This window comes from Podarcis muralis, chromosome 3 (genome assembly GCF_964188315.1).
Source record: "Podarcis muralis chromosome 3, rPodMur119.hap1.1, whole genome shotgun sequence".
Taxonomy (NCBI): Eukaryota; Metazoa; Chordata; class Lepidosauria; order Squamata; family Lacertidae; genus Podarcis; species Podarcis muralis.
Window position 1 is genome coordinate 113,620,848 of NC_135657.1, and position 19,802 is coordinate 113,640,649.

At 45.0% G+C, this 19,802-nt stretch overlaps 2 protein-coding genes across 8 annotated transcripts in view; one reads left to right on the top strand and one right to left on the bottom strand.

Moving 5' to 3' along the window:
• The first annotated feature begins 3 nt into the window (after positions 1 to 3).
• On the top strand, positions 4 to 13,553 carry NHLRC3 (NHL repeat containing 3). 6 transcript variants are annotated; one of them, XM_077926498.1, is made up of 9 exons: positions 4 to 173; positions 3,355 to 3,462; positions 3,924 to 4,070; positions 6,193 to 6,343; positions 6,986 to 7,186; positions 8,694 to 8,785; positions 10,961 to 11,073; positions 11,582 to 11,748; positions 12,548 to 12,684. In XM_077926498.1, exons 1-8 carry the CDS (start codon positions 54 to 56, stop codon positions 11,724 to 11,726), a joined length of 1,077 nt encoding a protein of 358 aa, XP_077782624.1. In that variant the 5' UTR covers positions 4 to 53; the 3' UTR covers positions 11,727 to 11,748; positions 12,548 to 12,684. The 6 variants fall into 6 exon arrangements, with proteins under 6 accessions (XP_077782624.1, XP_077782626.1, XP_028577955.2 ...); XM_077926496.1 differs by lacking the exon at positions 11,582 to 11,748 and having other exon boundaries at positions 7 to 173; positions 12,548 to 13,553; XM_077926497.1 differs by lacking the exon at positions 11,582 to 11,748 and having other exon boundaries at positions 7 to 161; positions 12,548 to 13,553.
• Positions 13,554 to 17,060: 3,507 nt separating this feature from the next.
• The window catches only part of LHFPL6 (LHFPL tetraspan subfamily member 6), a 30,342-nt gene continuing 27,600 nt past the window's right edge, over positions 17,061 to 19,802 (bottom strand). For both annotated transcript variants that reach the window (XM_077926506.1, XM_028722121.2), the window contains exon 4: positions 17,061 to 19,620. In XM_077926506.1, coding sequence (XP_077782632.1) covers positions 19,502 to 19,620 — 119 coding nt within the window. In that variant the 3' untranslated portion in view covers positions 17,061 to 19,501. The remainder of the gene's footprint in view (positions 19,621 to 19,802) is intronic.

The following is a 19,802-nucleotide window of genomic DNA, read 5'->3' on the forward strand; positions in this document are numbered from 1 at the left end:
GGGGCGGTGGCTCTGCTCGCGCCCGGCCTCGCGCCCGCCGAGGCTGCTCCTCGATGGCCGCCCGCCGCTATCCCCGGCTCTGCCGCCTTTTGGCGGGCCTCGGAGGGGCCGCCTCGCTCGTGCTGCTGATCAGCCTGTACACGGCGGGGTCTGAGGTGCAGGTGGGTTGGCAGGTACAGAACGTCCCGTCCTCCGCTCCCGCGCTGCGTTTAGCAGGGTCCCTTGGGGCACAACAGCCCTGTGAGGTGGGCCAGGCTGAGGGAGCGACGCCCAGGGTCGGGGGGGGGGCGGCCCTTTCCCTTCACAGCTGTGTGAACATGCACACATCTGTGAGGAACTAATCCAGGGTTTCGCAAACCTGGGTCTCTAGCTGTTGTTGTTTTGGACTACAACTCCCATCATCCCTAGCTATAATAATAATAATAATAATAATAATAATAATAATAATAATAATAATAATTTATTATTTGTACCCCGCCCATCTGGCTGGGTTTCCCCAGCCACTCTGGGCGGCTTCCACAGAGACCAAAAATACACTAAAATGTCACACATTAAAAGCTTCCCTAAACAGGGCTGCCTTCAGATGTCTTCTGAATGTCAGGTAGTTGTTTATCGCTTTGACATCTGATGGGAGGGCTTTCCACAGGGCGGGTGCCACCACCGAGAAGGCCCTCTGCCTGGTTCCCTGTAGCTTTGCTGCTCGCAGTGAGGGAACCGCCAGAAGGCCCTCGGTGCTGGATCTCAGTGTCCAGGCTGAACGATGGGGGTGGAGATGCTCCTTCAGGTATACTGGGCCGAGGCCGTTTAGGGCTTTAAAGGTCAACACCAACACTTTGAATTGTGCTCAGAAATGCACTGGGAGCCAGTGTAGGTCTTTCAAGACCGGTGTTATATGGTCTCGGCGGCCGCCCCCCGTCACCAGTCTAGCTGCCGCATTCTGGATTAGCTGTAGTTTCCGGGTCACCTTCAAAGGTAGCCCCACGTAGAGCGCATTGCAGTAGTCCAAGCGGGAGATTACCAGAGCATGCACCACTCTGGCGAGACAGTCCGCAGGCAGGTAGGGTCTCAGCCTGCGTACCAGATGGAGCTGATAAACAGCTGCCCTGGACACAGAATTGATCTGCACCTCCATGGACAGCTGTGAGTCCAAAATGACTCCCAGGCTGCGCACCTGGTCCTTCAGCGGCGCAGTTACCCCATTCAGGACCAGGGAGTCCTCCACACCAGCCCTCCCCCTGTCCCCCCAAAACAGTACTTCTGTCTTGTCAGGATTCAACCTCAATCCATTAGCTGCCATCCATCCTCCAACCGCCTCCAGGCACTTACACAGGTCCTTCACCGCCTTCACTGGTTCTGATTTGAAAGAGAGGTAGAGCTGGGTGTCATCTGCATATTGATGGACACCCAGCCCAAACCCCCTGATGATCTCTCCCAGCAGCTTCATATAGATGTTAAAAAGCATGGGGGAGAGGAAGGAACCCTGAGGCACCCCACAAGTGAGGGCCCAGGGGTCTGAACACTCATCCCCCCACCACCACTTTCTGAACACGGCCCAGGAGGAAGGAAGGAAGGAAGCTAGCAAGGAAGCCAACTAGCAAGACCAGTCCTCAGGGATGATGGGAATTGTAGTCCAAAAATAGCTGGAGACCCAAGTTTGGGAAACCCTGTGACCTAATCGATTACGATTTCTTTAATGGGGAGGCAGCTTGGATGAAAAGTATTCGGGGTGTGGGATCGTATCACAGCTGTCCATGGAGGCGCAGGTTAATTCTGTATCCAGGGCGGCTGTCTACAAGCTCCACCTGGCCGCAGACTGTTTTGCCAGAGTAGTGCATGCTCTAGTTATCTCCCGCTTGGACTACTGCAATGCGCTCTACATGGGGCTACCTTTGAAGGTGATCTGGAAATTGCAATTAATCCAGAATACGGCAGCTAGACTGGTGACTGGGGCTGGCCGCCGGGACCACATAACACCGGTCCTGAGAGATCTGCATTGGCTCCCAGTACGTTTCCGAGCACAATTCAAAGTGTTGGTGCTGACCTTTAAAGCCATAAATGGCCCAGTAGACCTGAAGGAGCATTTCCACCCCCATCGTTCAGCCCAGACACTGAGATCCAGCACCGAGGACCTTCTGGCAGTTCCCTCATTGTGGGAAGTGAGGTTACAGGGAACCAGACAGAGGGCCTCCTTGGTAGTGGCACCCGCCCTGTGGAACGCCCTCCCTTCAGATGTGAAGGAAATAAGCAGCTATCTTCTCTTTAAAAGACATCTGAAGGCAGCCTTGTTTAGGGAAGTTTTTAATATTTAATGCTGTATTGTTTTTAACACTTGATTCGAAGCCGCCCAGAGTGGCTGGGGAAACTCAGCCAGATGGGTGGGGTATAAATAATAAATTATTATTATTATTATTATTATTATCATCATCATCATCATCCAAGTCCATGGGAAACCAAGCCATGTTTGGAGGATATTTGTTCTGTCTGAACTGGCCCTGAGACGAACCACAAAAAGGGCATCTCAGTCCGCACTAGGGAACAAGGGGTGCCACCTAAGGCAGTCACCTCACCTTGCCTCATGGGTGGGCTGGCCCTGCAGACTATACAATAGTCCGTATTACTGAAAAAAATGTGTTTTTAGTTGGCTGTTTAACGATCAATCTGTGGGATGTAATACTTCAGGATACATATTAGTATTTATATCATTTCCCCCCCCCCTCACGTTACATGAGAACTGCACTGTGAGAATGGACTGTTGGTTTGGAAGGGTCATGAGGCTACCAAAACAAACTTGCACTTTCTGAATTTGTAAATAAAAACAAAACTAAGGCCTTTTAAAAAAAGAAAAAGCTCTAAAAGGGCCTAACAAGAACCGGTGAGTTTTCTGGAGGTATGGAAAGCTGCTTATGGCAGTTGAACTGAGAAAAAGGAACAGAAATGGTTTACTGTATCACACCTCAGCCACTCGGTTTGTATGGCTAAGAACAGTTGAAGGGTGGAATTTGGAGTGCTGGTTGAAAACAAAAGAAACTAGAAAGGAAAATGGAGGGTAGGGTGAAGAGAGGGGTTTGACCTACTCAAGTCCCTGACAGCTTAGCTGTTAAAACATTCATGTTTTGGACTGGCAGCCCTCTAATGCAGTATGGTATGTCAGAGGAGGGCTGGATGTGGGGGGAAGGAAAAATGTGTATTTTATCACTTCCCCATTCCTGAAACTTCTCCTTCCCTTTTGAGGCCAGGGGAGCATTGCCATCTACGCGAAACCTGTAAATGAAATTATCTAGGGATTTGGGATGTGGTGTCATCATCAGTACATTGGTGATGACCAGTTCTGCTTCTCTTCTTCATTAAATCTAGATGAAATTATGGAACCAATGTCTGGAATCAATAATGGAGTGGGTAAGGGCCAGTAAACAGAAGATCAATCCAGGCAAGATGGAGGTTTTGTTGATGCATGGCAATGAGGTTTGCAGTTTGGATTTTTACTTCTGACCTCACATTTGGAGGCCTAAATGGTTTCTGTAGCTTGAAGCACATTTCACCAGCTTGACTGGTTTGCCAGCTGCAACCCACTCCTAACCACAATAGCCTGGACACGGTTATCCATGCTCCAAAGAACGCAAGTGCCCTGTTTAGTCCAGTGGCTATTTCCCACAGTGGCCAACCATAGGCCTGTGAAAAGGCTACAAGCAAGACATGAGGACAGTCTCACTCTCCAGGGGCTGATGCTCAGAGACATGGTGCCTCTGATCGCTGTTTGTCAGCCTAGCCTACCTCACAGGGTTGCGATGAGAACAAAAATGGGAAAACCTCAGGCATGCAGTGCTTAGAACAAGGATGAGATAAAAATGTGATGGATAAACGTTAAATACTGCTCTCTGGAGATGGCTCATTTAACAGTAATTTTTTTGCCATTTATTTTTAAGGTGTTAAGTGAGTTGACTTTCTTCCCTCTCTGGAGAAGAGAGAAGCCACTCTACAAGCTTGATGTAAACTGGCCTTTGATTCCTTTTACTGGTCAGACGTTTTGTGTTGCTGTGGATGACGTCAATGGATTAGTATACGTGGGACAGGTAGGAAAAGATAGTCTTCTGACCAGCAGAGTTGTCCAGTGTGTAGCTTCGATTGTTAGCAGTTCCTGTTTTTACAGCAACCAGACTAGGAACTCTTGCACAGAACACTGGGTGGAGGCTCATCCTTCAATGTCAGAAAACTTCACATTTCTCTTTATATTTTTCCTTGCTGAATGCATGTGGACCTGTAAGGAAGCAGACATGCTTTCCAGTGTTGAGGAGAGCTTTGTGAGGAGCAGACATTCGCATGACTTTTTTCCAGTGTGGGTGAACTTTTTCCATACTGAAAAAAAGAATGCCTCCCAAAAAAAAGTGTAGTGGCAAGAGCTACCTAAAGGAGTAAATGAATGCTGTTGCTTCTTTCGCTATAAAATACCATCTTTTCTTCAAAAAGTTCCATAACTTGGCATGCTATTTTAACATTCATATTATGTTTACTCCGGAGCTTAGAAGACTAATGCTAGAATAGGGAGCCAGTTGTCATTCCCTTTCCAACATTTCCCCTTTACACTCCACTTTTCAGTCTTTATGGTTGACTAAGATTGTTCATTATAACAGTGCCAGTGAAGAAAGCCACAATTATTTTAAGTAGATGACATCAGCAAGTCACTAAGCTATCTCCATTAATGACCATTTTCTTTCCAGTGTAGGAAATGCTGGGCTGTGTCTTTGTACTAGGAATTGTGCTTTTATTCTCATGGCATTATGTTTCCCAAAGCTTGGTTGGTCTAAATGGATTCAGAGGCTGAGAGTTCAGCTTTCCTTTTTCTGTAGATCTGGCTGCAAAATCAAGAAAGGCTTTTAAATGTGCCACAGTTCCTCTATACTTGCCCTGCCTATCTGCTGCACATTAGTTCTATTCCATAAGGTGGCTGCTTTCTGTCAGACCCTTCCCTCTGCCTTTCTGCCAGTTCTTTGTTCAGTTTCTCACACCCAGACTCTGCTTGATCTCTTGTATCCCTGATCTTCCTAGAAACCTTCTCTTCTAGCCTGCATATCCTGTCTCTTTGCTTTCTTTAAAAAAAAGTAAAAAAAACAACTCGCAGCATCTTTTCCTCACCAGTATCTTAGATCCGGGATTGCCAACCCGATTGGCCTGCAGAAGCCTTCATTGGTGCCCCCAGGGAGGTGCCCCAGACTGAGCTTTCATTTTAAAAAAGTAAGTTTCTTGCCCTCTTAAAAAGAAAACTCTGAAGCAAAATAGGAATAAGTGATTTCTGTGAAATAACCAAGCCTGGCTCCTCCTGCCTGTCAGTGGTTTTAGCCAATAAGTGAAATCAGAACTGCAACTGATGAGTGAGTTGTTCGATGGGCAGGCAATAGGGTCCTAAAGAACTTCTCTTTTCCCTTGTCTTTAATGCACTTTTCTTGTGTCTTATTTTCCTGGCAGAATTTCAACAGGTTATGCCTTTTCTCGTATAGAAGTACGATTATGGGGATAGCTTCACTGTGATTGTACTCTGTCCACTTTTGTGTTATGCCATGACCATCTAGGTTAAACACTTTTACTCCATTCTTTAGTCAAAAAGGCTATGAGAGTGGCTTTACAATGATCTTTAGGCTTATAATCTACAATACATGGCAGACAAGGAAAAAGAGATGGGGAGGGAGAGGAGGGAAATCACATTCATGCATCATTTCCTACAGTTCTTATAATGATCTTTGGGATGGAGGCAATTCACATAGCCTGATGGACTAATGCCTTTTACTAGGTGACAGTTGAGGAAGAGCCAAAAGGTGACTGGTTTCTCAGCAAAAGCTGTGGAGTTGCTCTGTTTCTCTTTCTCTCTATTTTGCAGCCTGATAGAATGGCTGCTGCTTGGTGACCGTTGAGAGAGGGCTAAAGGCAGCTGTTTGGTTGTAGTATATGCTGAGGACAAAAATCCACTATCCTTTTGTACCTCTGCATTAAGATTCAGTGAAAGGAAGCCACTGATCAGCTTTTTCCTTGCATGTGAACCAGACATAACAATACCTGGTGGAGCTAATAAGATTTGTGAGAATATATGTGTATGCATATGTATATGTATGTATATGCAATGAGGAAATGTTATGAAAAAAATATTGAATTTCATTCTGCAAGATCTGATTGGTTCTCTGTTATCTTTGTACACTTTTACAGAGAGGTGATGAAAATGTGCCCAAGGTTGTAGTTTATACCGAGGATGGCTATTTCTTACAAGCATGGAATGCTTCCATTGAAATGCCTCATGGTATCTTTGTGCTGAACACACCCAATGCAACTTCAGTGTGGATCACAGATGTTGGAACTGGTATGTGGAATGATTGTTACTAAATAACACTAGAAACAAAACAGTGTGCTTATGATGTTTTAAGTTAGACGTAAATTTTAGAGGCTGCCTTTCCACAAAAGAACTTGTCTGCATGCTGTCTCAAGATATAAAACATGAAAAAATAACACAACAGTCCATTCTAAGACACAAAGGTGAAGCGATACAGATTGAAATAACCAGACCATTCATGCGCCTCTCCTTGCAGTTCCTTCCTTGAGCAACTTGCTCTTGTATGTTCTTGGGACTGATATCCAACTGAGTGTTCAATTTAATTACAGTACAGCCCACACAAAGCGCCCAGTACCACCAGGCCATCATCCTAAAAGCTACAGCTCTGCATCTGTGCAAATCTTGCAGTTTGTACAAGTTCAGGTGATTTAAAAAGGGAGGAAGATGTTTCTTCCTGGGCGTTCAGTAGGCTGAGGAACAAGAACAGGTTCATGGTGGAAGACCAAGGGCAGTGCACACAGCACAGAGGTTCCACACTTGAGAACAGTAAATCCAGTTAATGTCCCCTCCAGTTTCTGCCCAATTCTTCACAACCTCACTCCTTTTAAAATTATGCTGTTCGCAGAGAAAATGTGATCTTACTGAAAAATGTCTATTTCCTTCTTCATATAGGCAAATATGGACACACAATTAAACAGTATACTCCTTCAGGTGAACTTCTTCAAGTCATAGGTACTGCAGGTAGAGCAGGTTCTGGTACAAATCCCTTGCAGTTTGACCAGCCAGCAGAGATTTTTGTGGAAGAAAGCGGGGACATCTACATTGTAGATGGTGATGGAGGACTGAACAACCGCTTGGTCAAATTGACCCCAGGTAAGTGAATGAACATGAATGGCCTATACGTGCAACATTCAGAATTGCTTTGATGTACAGCAATAGGGAACCTCCAGCCACCAGACCTAATCAGCCTCAGCTTGTTTGGCCCCCAAGCCGGTTTACGACAAGCCCTCCCCACCTGCCATCACATGTGATGTCAGGTGTGCGGCACATAAAAGACACAGGTGCCAAGGAACAATTGGGAGTTTAAAATGCACTCCCAATTGTTCCTTGGCAAGTGGGGCTTCTGAATAGCAAGTCCCTTTGAAGTCCATTTGCAGGTGTGGTTTGGATCCAAACCACACCTGCAAATTGACATATTTTCCTCTGTGGGCCTGGAAAGCTAGTATGCAGAGGGGAAATGTCTGTTTGCAGGTACAGTGCCTGAAAATGGGCCAAGCAAGGCCTGCCGTCAGTGCCAGTCAGCTGGGCAGCCTGTTTGAAATTGTGAGCTGGTATCATAATGACATACTAGACAAGTAGGTGTCTCCACCCACATGTCAAAATAGCCTCCAGGGGGTGGGGAATTTCCCAGTGCCTGCGCTAGTGGTTTGTTTTTGTTTCTGCTGTGTTCTCCTAATTTATGTGACTATCATTTCTGTATTTCTTGAGGTCTTTTGTCTCTCCCATATGGGTTTAACGCTTTAAGGGCTCTGTTAATTGCAGCATTTGAAACTTTGGTAGAACTTCAGCAGTCAGACTACGGTAGAAGGAAATGTGTTTTTTGGTTTTGTTTTGTTTATTAAAAGTAGGGGAATGCCCAAATCCTTACTGGATAGTTTTATGTTGCCCCACTCTGTTTTTAGGAAGAGAACAGAAAGTTACCCTGTTTTTGAAATCACTAAAGAATTAGAAAGCTGTCAGCTGACCTTTAAAGCCCTATGCGGCCTAGGGCCCTTGTACTTATGGGACCGTCTCTCCTGGTATGTCCCGCAGAGGGCCCTAAGGAAGCCAGACTATCCTCCACCAGGGCTAGGGCTTTATCAGTGATGGCTCCAACCTGGTGGAATGCTCTTTGTCCCACGAGACTAGGGCCCTGCAGGACTTGATCTCCTTCCGCAGGGCCTATTCCGCCTGCCCTTCAATTTGAATTAGCCTGTTCCTATATTCCCTTTTCCCTTTCCTCTTCTATGAAGAAACCCTTTCTGGGACCTCACATTTAAATTCTTATTCACACACCTCCTTTCTGGCCCTAGTAGGACCAACTTGGCCAGTTAGCCCTGGTGATCATTTGATGTCTACTGACTGGGTTTCCCCCCCAAAAAAATGACTTGTGAATTTTTGAATTTCATTGATATTGCTGCTGCATTTTATGTTGTATTCTGTGCTGTTTTTAAGTTGCATTTTAATCAAAGTTTTATATTTGCTGTTAGCTGCCCTGTGCCCGATTTTTAAACTGGGAAGGGCGTGGTATAAATTAAAAAACATTTATTTCTTATGATGTAATGCAAATGTTTTATTATAAAAAGCACAGCAATATATGGTGCTTCCTTTCTACCTGCAGACTTTAAGACTCTATGGCTGCATGGAGAAAATGGTTCTGGCACTGCACAGTTCAATATCCCACACAGTGTAACGGTGGATGCTGTCGGACGGGTAAAGTAGCCGTGATCGCTGTAATATAGTTTTATAAATTGCCATCATAGCCAGGGCTTGAAATTTTCTCACTTGAATTTAAACTTCCAGTAATTTACTTGCGTAGGGACGCGGATGGTGCTGTGGGTTAAACCACAGAACCTAGGACTGGCCGATCAGAAAGTCGGTGGTTCGAATCCCCACGACGGGGTGAGCTCCCGTGGCTCGGTCCCTGCTCCTGCCAACCTAGCAGTTCGAAAGCACGTCAAAGTGCAAGTAGATAAATAGGTACCGCTCCAGCGGAAAGGTAAACGGCGTTTCCGTTCGCTGCTCTGGTTCGTCAGAAGCGGCTTAGTCATGCTGGCCACATGACCCAGAAGCTGTACGCCAGCTCCCTCGGCTAGTAAAGCGAGATGAGCACCACAACCCCAGAGTCGGCCACAACTAGACCTAATGGTCAGGGGTCCCTTTACCTTTAGCTTTAATTTACCGTATTTTTCGCTCTGTAACACGCACCAGACCATAACACGCACGTAGTTTTTAGAGGAGGAAAACAAGGGAAAAAATACTCTAAACGAAATAGTGGATATATGATTTTTGTGGTTCATGCTGTGGCCACAGACATGTGATCTGACAGTGAGTTTGGAGTGGCCCAAATCAAAAATCGTGAGGATCCATGTGGATCCATGCTTTGTAACGGAGGAGGGAAGGAAGGGGAACCATTGATCTTCTGCTCACGACTGCAGCAGATCCCCCCCGCCACCCGCAGGCATTCACTCCATAACATGCACAGACATTTCCCCTTACTTTCTAGGAGGAAAAAAGTGAGTGTTATGGAGCAAAAAATACGGTACTTGCAGCTTTCAAGGAAGTGTTGAGGACTGGTGCTTTAAAGTTTTGGGGCTTTCTCCAATCTTTTATGGCATGTTTCTCTCCCCCGCCCCTTCCTTGCCTGTGAATGAAACACTCCATGCTATTTTTCATCAACGAGTTTTAATTAAACCAAGAAACGAGTGATTCCATGTTAGTATATTTTTTAAAAATAAATTTTTATTGGAATTTTTTTTTACAACATAACACAAACCCCCCAACACAGAAATCCACCCCCATCAGACACAAGCATAACAAACAGCAAGCATAATATACAACAATACAAACAACCAAATAAAAGACTTCCTTTATCCTGTTTCTGGCATCCTTATTTACTTCTTATAAGCTGTTTCCTTTATGAATAATTATTAAGATTTTTCTAATTATACCTTAAATATCCACAAAGTCTCCTGCAGACGTTAATCGAAACAAGCCCAGGTATGAATTTTAGGGTACTGTTTTGTGAAGTATTCTCTGCATTTCCCCCGATTCCATTTTAGTATTGTACTGGACCAACGTTTTAACTGAAAAACATGCATTTTTCATGTAGAAGGAAAACACGTCTATGATTTTCCTTTGTTTTCTAAACTTAGAAACAAATAATAATCTGAAACAAACGTTCGCTTACTATGAACAAGCTCTGCCTGCCTCTGGGAGAAACAAACCAGGAGGCTTGGCTTAATATTACCTGCAGACGCACATTAGTGGTTTGCTGCTCTTCTTCCAACCGCAATCAAAAGCCGCTCTTCCTGCCTTAACACTCATGTCATATAGGTATGTTTAGCAGGAAGCTAGGATTAAAGAGCGCATGCTGTGCTGCAGGTATGGATTCTTCCCTAAAGAGCCAGTCTTGCCAGACTCTAGGGTTGTGCGCTCATCTCACTCTAGAGGCCGGGAGCCAGCGCTGTCCAGAGACACTTCCGGGTCATGTGGCCAGCGTGACAAAGCTGCTCTGGCGAGCCAGCACCAGCACAGCACACGGAAACCCCATTTACCTTCCCGCTATAAAGCGGTACTATTTATCTACTTGCACTTGACATGCTTTCGAACTGCTAGGTGGGCAGGAGCTGGGACCGAACGACGGGAGCTCACCCCGCCACGGGGATTCGAACCGGCAACCATACGATCGGCAAGTCCTAGGCGCTGAGGCTTTAACCCACAGTGCTACCCGCATCCCAGTAATGTTGGCGAGATCCTATACCAGCCTGCTCAGAATGGCAACATGTAGATCCCCATTTCATGTGATATTAAACATCATAGAGCATATGCAGGACCGCTGAGGTGGTGTTTAAAAATGGCTATGAACAGATTTTGTATTTTCAGTAGGTATGGGTTGCTGACCGAGCCAACTGGAGAATCCAGGCTTTTCAGAAAACCACAGGGGAATGGTTGGGCTGTTGGAATAGCTGCTTTACACAAGATGGCCCTTCTTCCGTCAGGTATAGTATCTGTAGCTTGCATGCAAATCTGGGCGGTGGGTGGAAGGGGAGACTTTTCAACTGAGCAGGGCTCATGTTGATTATGGAGAACGCCTTTGTTTGTAAGGTGATGAAGAGCTCCAGTGCCAGTGTTAGAGCGATTTTACGTGGCATAGTGGGTGTACCAGTGTTTGAGCTACTGTGTTCACTGGAGATATATCTCTGCCTAACAGTGAGATGAAAATGCCAGTGTGTTTGGTGGTGCCATATAACTTTTACACTGGCTTTCCTTAATGTATCCATCTGGCTCGAAAGAGGAGAGGTGGCTCATTAGTGCATCCATCCAAATAATTTTGCATGTTGTATTTCCATAACTTTGTACAAATATCAGATGCTAGACAGATGGTAGATGTTGCCTTTTTTGCGGCCCTTTTATTATCGGAAGGGTTGTGGCATGCAAAAGCTTGATTCGGCTGCCAAAGCCTTAAATTAGGTTTTCTAATGGGTGCCTGACTTCTATTTGGATCAGATCCAGCAATTCTGTAAATGGAATTCTGCTCAAGAAGAAGAAGCTCCCGGCATCTGCAAATAGAAGAGGAAAAGTGCTTTGCACAGTACCCCTTGGAAATCTACTCTGCAGAGGAGTGGGTGCTGGCATTTGTGCAGGGGGGTAGCCACATGCAAGATGAGGAATAGGTGAAAAATCATTATTATCATTTATTAAATTTCTGTACCACCCTTCATCCAAGGATCACTGAGCAGTTTAAAACCACAAAAATACATACCATATAAAAACCACAAAATACAATATAAAAACCACAAAAATACAGACCACAGTAACAAACGAAAACAATGCCCCCCCCCCCAGTTTAAAAGGCCATTGATTGATTAAGGCTTATGAGAAAAGGAATGTCCTCCCCACTTGCTCAAAGGCCTTTGTGCGAACTGAAGAACTCCTTCCGTGAAAAGAAGGGCACCTTTACATCCTGCTGATTGGGCATTTCTACCATATTTGAACGGTCTGCAGCCATTCAAATTTTACCCCACAGAAGCATAATATTGGTTCTGTTCACTTGCACTCACAGCTGTGTGGAAGCTGCTTCCCCATGGGGTAATTCCATGCTGCTTTGGAAATATAGGAATGAGGCTCTCACATAAGTGTGGTCTTTTCCTTTCATTCATTGGGATATGTGTTCATAGAAATGACTGTGGGTCTAATGAATTGTGATTAATGGTGGATTGTGCCCATCTAGTCTCTTGTGTGGGACACGGGTGGCGCTGTGACACCAATAGGATGAATTTGGGATTATCAGGAAACTCCCAGATCAACTTTTCAGGTGGCGTGAGGGATGTGCAAACAGAAGGTAACCCCCCCCAAATGTGAGCAAAAGTGCATCATGTTCATACTGCAGGATTTTAAATAGGATTTAAAGGATTCTCTTTAAATAGTCTCTCTCTTCCCTTCTCTCTCTCTCCCCTCCCCTTCCTCCTGTAGATTAACTCCAGATCAAAGGTATATGATCGTCGCACATATAAATATTGACAGGGTGTCAATCTTGGCTGCCCCACCGGTAGGATCAATTGAGGACTGTGTTGTGATGGACACAATTCAGCTTGCAAGCGAAGTTAAGCCCCATCTTGTGGATGTCAGCAAGAAAACTGGAGCAATTTATGTAGCAGAAATTGGAGCCCAGCAAGTACAGAAGTATGTGCCTTTATACTGACAGCATCTTTCACACGGCACAAGGGACTTCCAGAATATTTCCTCTGTTGGATTGCTGTCGGCTGTATAACACAAGAACTTTTGGATTAACTTTGTTCATTTGAAGTGCACGTTTGTTTCACTTTTTGTGCCTATCTCAGGGATTTTAAGTGGTGGCAATTTTTGTGTTAGCTGGTTTTTATAGACTTGTTTGTTTTTTTAAGTCAGTGTCACCAGCACTACTAATTTTAAATCATTCAGGAGTAAATTTACCGCCACACAAACTGCTAGAAATACTAGTTTAATGCAGCTTCCATGAATCATCCCGTGATTGGGGAAAATTACTTCTTCATGGAGTCAGAATTTTCCATTTATTTGTAGCAGATTATCTCAGCTAAGGAGCCTGATTGCTTCTTTCCTGTGAATGGAGGAAAAAGAGGCTGATCTGGTCTGTATGGGAAGATCCTATAAAAGACTGCAAAACAGTCTTGGCTATGCGTATCTCAGGAAATGTCTCCTCCAAGTTTGAAAATGCAAGGTCTTTTAGCAATGCTCTTCTCTAGGGAGCCTCAAATAGCTTTCCACCAGAGTGGTATCTTTTAAAACTCTCTTGGGACTTCTGAAGCTTTGTGAATGACCAAGAAATTCAAGTTTGTTTACTCCTAAAGCAAACTGTCATGTTGTGACTACTCTTCCTGTTTGGGGTATTCTTTACATTCCCACTTTTGCGTGTATGGTTTGTTGTGTGAGCCCGGTTTGGCCGGGGTGGGGTATAAATAAAAAATTATTATTATTATTATTATTATTATTATTATTATTATTATTATTAACAAAATTTGCAGAATCTAAAAATACCATTCTTCTTCCATTCTCCTGGAATTGTTTTTTATTATTTGTAAAGCACCCAGTTCAGACTGGTGCTGTAAACATTTGAAGAGGCCCCTCTGCGTTTCAAGGGCTGCTTCATCCTCTATTCAAAGTCTTTGGTGTCCCACCTAAAGGCTATTCCTCAAAAGGTTATGTGAATGCATATATCAACTGGGGAACAGAGATTTGACTGCACCACCTTGATTCCTCCCCCCCCCCCTTTCTGCCTTAGGCCCCCTTCCATTATATGGCAGAAAAAGTGGGATTGGTAGCAAGTGTGTACACAGAACTTCACTTTAACCTCTGCGTAGTTTGCCTTGAGCCTGTGGACTGCCCTCAACCCGATCGGCTAATGTTGCCCCACCTTTGAGATCCTACATTTAACAGAGCAAGTTGGACTTACCGTGAAGTGTTCTTCTGGTCAGCGGAGAGTGGAGCATGCAGGAAAAAGTTAACTCCTCCTGGAGGTAGAGTTAGCACTGATTGACATGATTTGGTCCTGCTGAGCATCAGGAAGGGGAAATTCCGTATTTTTCGCTCTATAAGACGCACCAGACCACAAGACTCATCTAGCTTTTGGAGGAGGAAAACAAGGAAAAAGATATTCTGAATCTCAGAAGCCAGAACAGCAAGAGGGATCGCTGCGCAGTGAAAGCAGCAATCCCTCTTGCTGTTCTGGCTTCTGTGATAGCTGCGCAGCCTGCATTCGCTCCATAAGACGCACACACATTTCCCCTTACTTTTTAGGAGGGGAAAAGTGAGTCTTCTAGAGCAAAAAATACGGTAACTGTCTTGCAACCGATCCAACACCCAGTAATAACAATACTGAGAACAGGTCCATTACAGTAGGACTGAACTGGCCCCAGACATTGAGGTTCTTAACGTAACAGGGAGAATGAGGGAGGTCTCTGGGAGTTCCAATTCTAGGCTGATCAGAGGAACGAGACCCAAGGAGCCTTAAGGTCTGATCTGGGTGGAGCTACACTACCCCATTCATCCTCAGTAGGTATGGACTTAGGCTACTCCATCCAAAGGCTGCGTTGGCAGAGGCATATTTGTTCATCTTGAGTGTCAACATGGAAGGGAATCCTTCTCTGGGGATGCACTTCTGTGGACCACATTATGGTGGCTGCCCCCTGGATGGAGTGGGCAGCGATACTCCTTGGGGGAACTCTAGCTTTTGAGGTTGAATCCTGACAAGACAGATTGAGGTTGAATCCTGACAGAAGTACTGTTTTGGGGGGACGGGGTGGGCAGGTGTGGAGAACTCCCTGGTCCTGAATGGGGTAACTGTGCCCCTGAAGGACCAGGTGCACAGCCTGGGAGTAATTTTGGACTCACAGCTGTCCATGGAGGCGCAGGTCAATTCTGTATCCAGGGCAGCTGTCTACCAGCTCCACCTGGTACGCAGGCTGAGACCCTACCTGCCCGCAAACTGTCTCGCCAGAGTGGTGCATGCTCTAGTTATCTCTCGCTTGGTTTACTGCAATGGCCTCTATGTGGGGCTACTTTTGAAGGTGACCCGGAAACTACAACCAATCCAGAATGCGGCAGCTAAACTAGTGACTGGGAGCAGCTGCCGAGACCATATAACACTGGTCTTGAAAGACCTACACTGGCTCCCAGTAGGTTTCTGAGCACAATTCCAAGTGTTGGTGCTGACCTTTAAAGCCCTAAACGGCCTCGGTCCAGTATACCTGAAGGAGCGTCTCCACCTCCATTGTTCTGCCCGGACACTGAGGTCCAGCGCCAATGGCCTTCTGGCGGTTCCCTCGCTACGAGATGCCAAGTTACAGGTAACCAGGCAGAGGGCCTTCTCAGTAGTGGCACCTGCCCTGTGGAACGCCCTCCCACCAGATGTCAAAGAGAAAAATAACTTCCAAACATCTGAAGGCAGCCCTGTTTAGGGAAGCTTTTAATGTTTAATAGGTTATTGTATTTTAGTGTTCTGTTGGAAGCCGCCCAGAGTGGCTGGGGCAACCCAGCCAGATGGGCGTGGTATAAATAATAAATTATTATTATTATTATTATTATTATTATTATTATTATTATTATTAGCTTTGCCTCTATAAGCTCTTGACTGCACATTCCCATAGATAGTGGCTCTGGCCACTTGCTGGCCACATGCATCTGGTTTGAAGGAGACAAACAGGGACTCTTGTTTTAATGATTGGGCAAGTCCTGTTACAATAGATAGAATGTGTTTGAGGTCCTGCTTACTTGCCACTTCTTTTACCTGAAGTGTCTGGGACGAGGGCAGAAACTCGGAACAACTATGTCCTGGGAACGGTGGAAGGAGGAGAGAAAGCTGGGGTCAGGTCATTTTATCTGTGTGAAAGATGCAGCATTCCTTATTGAGACCATATAACACTGGTCTTGAAAGACCTACACTGGCTCCCAGTACGTTTCCGAGCACAATTCAAAGTGTTGGTGCTGACCTTTAAACCCCTAAACGGCCTTGGTCCAGTATACCTGAAGGAGCGTCTCCACCCCCATCGTTCTGCCCAGACACTGATGTCCAGCACCGCGGGCCTTCTGGCGGTTCCCTCACTGTGAGAAGCCAAGTTACAGGGAACCAGGCAGAGGGCCTTCTCAGTAGTGGCGCCCGCCCTGTGGAACGCCCTCCCACTGGATGTCAAAGAGAAAAATAACTACCAAACTTTTAGAAGACATCTAAAGGCAGCCCTGTTTAGGGAAGCTTTTAATGTTTAATAGGTTATAGTATTTTAGTGTTTTGTTGGAAGCCGCCCAGAGTGGCTGGGGAAACCCAGCCAGATGGGTGGGGTATAAATAATAAATTATTATTATTATTATTATTATTGATGGAGAGAGCCCCCGGCTCCCGGTTGACGTCACCACTGACAGGAATACAGTGGTACCTCGGGTTAAGAACTTAATTTGTTCTGGAGGTCCGTTCTTAAGCTGAAACTGTTTTTAACCTGAGGTACCTCTTTAGCTAATGGGGCCTGCTGCTGCTGCCACCGCCACGCAATTTCTGTTCTCATCCTGAAGAAAAATTCTTAACCCGAGGTACCATTTCTGGGTTAGCGGAGTCTGTAACCTGAAGCGTCTGTAACCCGAGGTACCACTGTACAAGTCTTGAAGGAGAGATCCTTGAGCAGGATGCATCCTCTCCTTTGCTGCCAGGCTTTCAGGCAGCTGCAGAGCAGAAGAAACATGACAAACCTCTCATGCATGGGGCCTTGTGGGAGTTCTTCGAACACGTCACTTTTCCAGAAAAGGAATGTTATTTAATGTCAGTCCTACCCCACTCGGTTTGGCAGCCTTTGCAAATGGATATCCTACTTTCAAGGTACAGGCTGACATTTACACTCATCCTGTAAAGCCATAGCTATGAAAGATAGATGAGGAGTATATAAATTTAGTAAGTAATAATAAAAAATAAAGGAGGAAGGGAAACTCAACCAGACGGCTGAAGTATCATAGAGAAGACATTTATTTACAGATTCTAAAATACAAACGATATCGTACATTTTATATTATATTACAAAGATGAATATTAAAATAAACAATACAGCACAATACGTCAATAAGTACCTAGCTATTAGTAACAAAAATTGGAAGATGTTTGTCATTGCTCTTGCATAAGTCATAATATTCTACTGTGCCACACCCACAATTCTCACTGGACAGAACTGTCTCCTTCCTGCCCTTCATAGAACGTCCCTATCTAAAAGGCTACATACGCTGAGTAAAATATTGCATTTTGGTAAGAAACTTGGAAAAACATTGAGGTTAATAAAATGTATATAGGTCTGAAAAGGCCATTAATAAAACATGAGAACACGTGTACACAGATTATATAAAATACTGGAAAAAATGGCCCTTTAGTCCATTAGGGTTTTTGTTTTAGTTTAAAACGTGGTATAATACTGAAATTCATATGATCTAGAGCAGAGCAAAACAAAACAGAAGTGCAAGGAGTATTCATCGCAATTGCTCTGCTCCACAGTGATTTTCTGCGAGCAGCTCATCGCCCGAAGCAGTAGTGAAAGTAGTGGTCTCGAAACAAAACTATCCAAGTAAACAAAGAAGGACTTGTCCTCTGTTGCTATTTCTTGGTCTTGTGCGACATTGAGCCGCACTCTCTGTGCCAAGGAGAATGAAGACCTTGCAGCAGGCAATGCCCACATCTCCCTTTCACATGAAAACTACTAGAGCGGAAGCAAGTCGCTTGCATGTCCTTTGTTGCTACTTTTGATGAAGATCTGAAGCTGTGCGGCGAAAGAAGGAAACGAGAAGCAGGAGCGGACATACTGGTCTTTGTTGCTCCTCTATGGAGTGAATGTAATGAATCAAGATAACGAGAGCATAAAAAGGCATGCCTGAAGAGGAAGTCTATATAAATGGGGTCTGTGGATGTATATGTGCTGTGCTTTGAGGTATGTGTGCATGAATTAACATGGAGGAAGGTGGGGCTGAACAGGCAATCTGTGAGCATTTCCATCTGTGAATGAAGAGAAACCTATGTTGCATAGGTGCGATACTGTGTGAGAAGAACGTGCCCGCCAAATGTACACTTTACAAAACGTCTGCAATAGAGCAACGCCCCTTTTTTGCATCGTGGAATTGTGGTGTTGGGATGGAACTACGCTCAACTCTCCCCACCCGCCATGCCAAAAAAGACTCTACTCACAGCCGCAATCCGTTCCTGAGCCCAGCTGGAAGTCGAAATGGGTCGCTGGGAGAGGCGCCGTTGTGCGCAGACGTGGACGGCAATTGCCCGCTTCTGCGCATATGCGAACGGCAATCACCACTCCTGCGCATGCATGAACGGCAGCAAACCTGCCGGTTATTTCCGGCTTTGCCACGGACGTTGGGCGAAACGGACGCAAGCGGAGGCGGATGTAAGAAGAGGTTTGACTGTACACACAAATACCTGTAAAAACATACGCAATGTGTACTTTGGCCATATTTCTGCAGGTTATGTGAAAGTAAAGGAGTGAGTTAACATGTGCATTTGTGAAAGGAGAGAAATGACTTGATGTGGATCTCTGTGCTTTTTTTTTTTTTTTTTTTTAATAACGAAGAAAACCCCTTGGCTGCTTTGCCTGAGTATCAGAGCCTTCCGCAGTGAGCTACTACTACAAACTGCTTAATGGTATGCAGACAGGCAAACAAGTCCAATTGGCTGGAGCCTGGTACATTGTAAAAAAAATATCTCCACATAATCTGCAGTTAGGTGCCGTGTGAAGGGAAAAGTGTCTGTGCAAAAGTAGGCAGATGTGCTTTACAGGAGTCACGTAACAAGTTTCATAGTTAAGTTCACAAAATTAAAACTCCGCATCAGATTGGCTAATACTTTTAAGGCCTCAAAATAGATGCCATCCACACACACACACACACAAGGCAGGTGCTGTAGCTGTGAGCCGACGTGGCTGATCACGTCAGAGAAATCACGTCAGAAAAACCGTGAAGAAATGCCCCCTTTATGTCCAATCCCCTGTCATGTTAAATAATATTTTATAAGGCTACATCCTTGTCTTCCAGCATGTAGTTTTTTCAACCCTTTCAACTGAAGCACTGCTTAAAAACCCTTAATTTCCTCCTCCCTACACACAAGAAAGTGAATGCTTCCTGCATTTTCTACTACACCACAATAGGCTAGGAATAAAGTGGTTAAGAGCATAAGCTCCATGAAATTCCTGGTTTATACCCCTAAGTTACAGAGAACCCCACTGTTCATTCAGTGTCAAACGTCACTGACTCTTGTTTGTATTGATCTGGCTACAGTGAAGAAGAGAACGCACCTTTCCAAGAAAGGCTTACATGCACATTTATTTTCCTCTCTCTCTCCCCCCACCCCCCCCCCACTCCATATCCCTCAACTGGTTCTCTTTGTGCTGCATCTTTCTGGTCTCAGTAAGGGTACTGTTTCTGCTTCTTGCCAGAGAAGCAAGCCAGCCAAGTGCAGATCAACATCGCAGCAGCGGCTCCTCCTCCTGTGCAATAGTAAGCCCAGCCAATTTCACAGGTGCCTACAGGTAAACAAAAGACAAAGGACAATATTAGATGGGTTCCACCATTATTATTTTTCTTTTTTCCCCCTTTTAAATTAAAAATGCAAACTGCAATTAATTGAAGGAAACACTGCAAAGAACAAATAAGAGGTGCATTTTTGTTACAAGGCATGTCGTTATTTTGGGTGCGCGAATATTAA